The sequence below is a fragment of the Papaver somniferum genome, chromosome 2 (assembly GCF_003573695.1).
Source record: "Papaver somniferum cultivar HN1 chromosome 2, ASM357369v1, whole genome shotgun sequence".
NCBI lineage: Eukaryota > Viridiplantae > Streptophyta > Magnoliopsida > Ranunculales > Papaveraceae > Papaver > Papaver somniferum.
In genome coordinates this window covers 163,769,357-163,771,606 of record NC_039359.1, presented here as the reverse complement: position 1 = coordinate 163,771,606, position 2,250 = coordinate 163,769,357, and the positions used below count along the sequence as shown (strand labels likewise).

The 2,250-nt window shown below is 36.1% G+C and overlaps 1 protein-coding gene across 1 annotated transcript; it reads left to right on the top strand.

Moving 5' to 3' along the window:
- Positions 1–389: 389 nt before the first annotated feature.
- LOC113352375 (transcription factor MYB53-like) lies at positions 390–1,718 on the top strand. Its single transcript, XM_026596199.1, has 3 exons — positions 390–537; positions 630–759; positions 863–1,718. Exons 1-3 carry the CDS (start codon positions 390–392, stop codon positions 1,716–1,718), a joined length of 1,134 nt encoding a protein of 377 aa, XP_026451984.1.
- The last annotated feature ends 532 nt before the right edge of the window (positions 1,719–2,250 follow it).

Below are 2,250 nucleotides of genomic sequence, written 5' to 3'. Positions count from 1 at the left end.
AATTTACTGTTTTATCTGGTTCCAATATACCACCCAGAGGCTTGTATAAACGTCTTGGTATTCACTAAAGAAAAACCATGAATAAATAGAACGTAGGATCTTGATTTACTAGTTATTCTATCACTGATTCACTGTCTTTATCAAGTTCTTTCAAGTTGTCACAAACTTTAAATTCACTTAACACCAGAAAAGGATACATTTGTTATCTACCGAAAGAAAAATAATAGTCAATCCTTGTTTTGATGCTCCTTTTGAGTGTCAAAATGTAACTATACGTTACAAGAGGAAGAAACAAACCTGACAAAAAATGTGCATGCGGATTACTATATAAATGGGTAGCTTTAGTTTCGGTAAGAATGAATTAATGAGAGCAACTAATCAAAATTGACATGGGGAGATATCCTCCTCCTCCCCGTGATGATGAGAATAATAATGGCATTAAGAAAGGTCCTTGGACCCCTGAAGAAGACCAAAAACTCGTCTCACACATTCAACTTCATGGTCATGGATGTTGGAGAACTCTCCCTAAACTTGCAGGTATTCATTCAGTACATCTTACATTTGCAGCATTAATCTGCGTATATATAGCCGTTTGTATTAACAATCAGGCATGAATTTTAATTTCATAGGTCTAAACAGATGTGGGAAAAGCTGTAGATTAAGATGGACAAACTACTTGAGTCCTGACATAAAGAAAGGAAAAATTTCCCAAGAAGAAGAAGACATTATTCTCAATCTTCACTCCTTACTTGGCAACAAGTAATAATAATACCACTAGCAGCTTCACACTTTATCCGTCAACTTTTAAGATTATTGTATATGATAGAATGATTTTTCTAATTCTAGCTTTTATTACAATAAGGTGGTCTGCCATTGCGAAACACCTGCCAGGACGAACTGATAATGATATCAAGAACTTCTGGAATACACATATGAAGAAGAAACTTATACAGATGGGTTTCGATCCAATGACACATCGTCCGATAAACGATCTTTTAACGAGATTTCCTCAACTGATAGCTTTGGCAAGTTTGAAAGAGTTTATGGACAATAGTAACCAGCTTCCATATGAAGAGTTATTATCAAGATTAATACCGACGGAAGCTGTTAATGATATGGTTAAGGTTCAATATATTCAGTCTCTTCTTCAATCAATCATGGGAATTAGTACTAATTACCAAACCAGCATAGCAGATAATATTCAAGCCTTGAATCTATTTATGAATTCTCTTTCCTCTATCAAAGAGAACTCTACATCTTCTATGATGAATTCCTCATCTCGGTTGGATAATATGGTAGTTCCCAATAATGATCATGATTTTCCAGCTGAACTACAAAACTACCCTTGCAATAATTTCCAAACATCTTTGAACAATAGTCATTGTGATATTTTAAGTCAAGGACACGGAGGTTCTGATTCTGCATTGCTTAACCAAGGAGATCAAAGAACACCTAAAGTATCACAAGGGTGTCTCCTATCATCATTTCCTGACGATCAGACCGCTACAGTTGCTCATAATAATGGAAGAAGCTCGAGTAGTAGTCTCGGCCAGAGCAGTGATGCTTGGGATACGAGCACTATCGTTGGTGCAACAACTACTAATACCATCTATGGTGGTGAAGTTCTTCCCTTTGGCCTGAACTCTTTTCTGTTGAAGATCTTAGTTTCTATCCATGAAATATATATGTCGCTTGACTATTTAATTTCCTATGATTAACATTGATCTGTACATATATATACTTATAATGTATACACTATATATATTGATACATGTGATGATCATAAATAAAATCCAAGCTATTATTCGGGGTTTTATAAGCTAGCTAGATTTACTTAACTAGTGCCTGCATGGTTGTCTCTTGCATATACGAGTATATATAAGATACAGGTGAATGATGTTTCACAGGGTAATTAATTTAGGCTGTCATCGACAGTCCACTACTTACGTTGTGGGATTGTGCTTCAGGCACTCAGATCAGAAACATACCTTATTACCTAAATTAATCTGGTACATATATTAGTAAAAAGAAAAAAGAATCTGGTACATATGTTTTCAGGCTCAATTGTATTTCCCTTTGCATTGAGCCCTATGGTACATATCCTTCGAACTAATCTTTGATAAAGTTTATTAAGCACGCATGCCTCGAGGGGTATCGGGGTTGCACCAGCAGAGAGGACCAGAAAGCGGAAGCCCAACCAAAGTGGGATGGAACGTTAATTCCTACCAGGGGGGACTACTCTCAAGATTT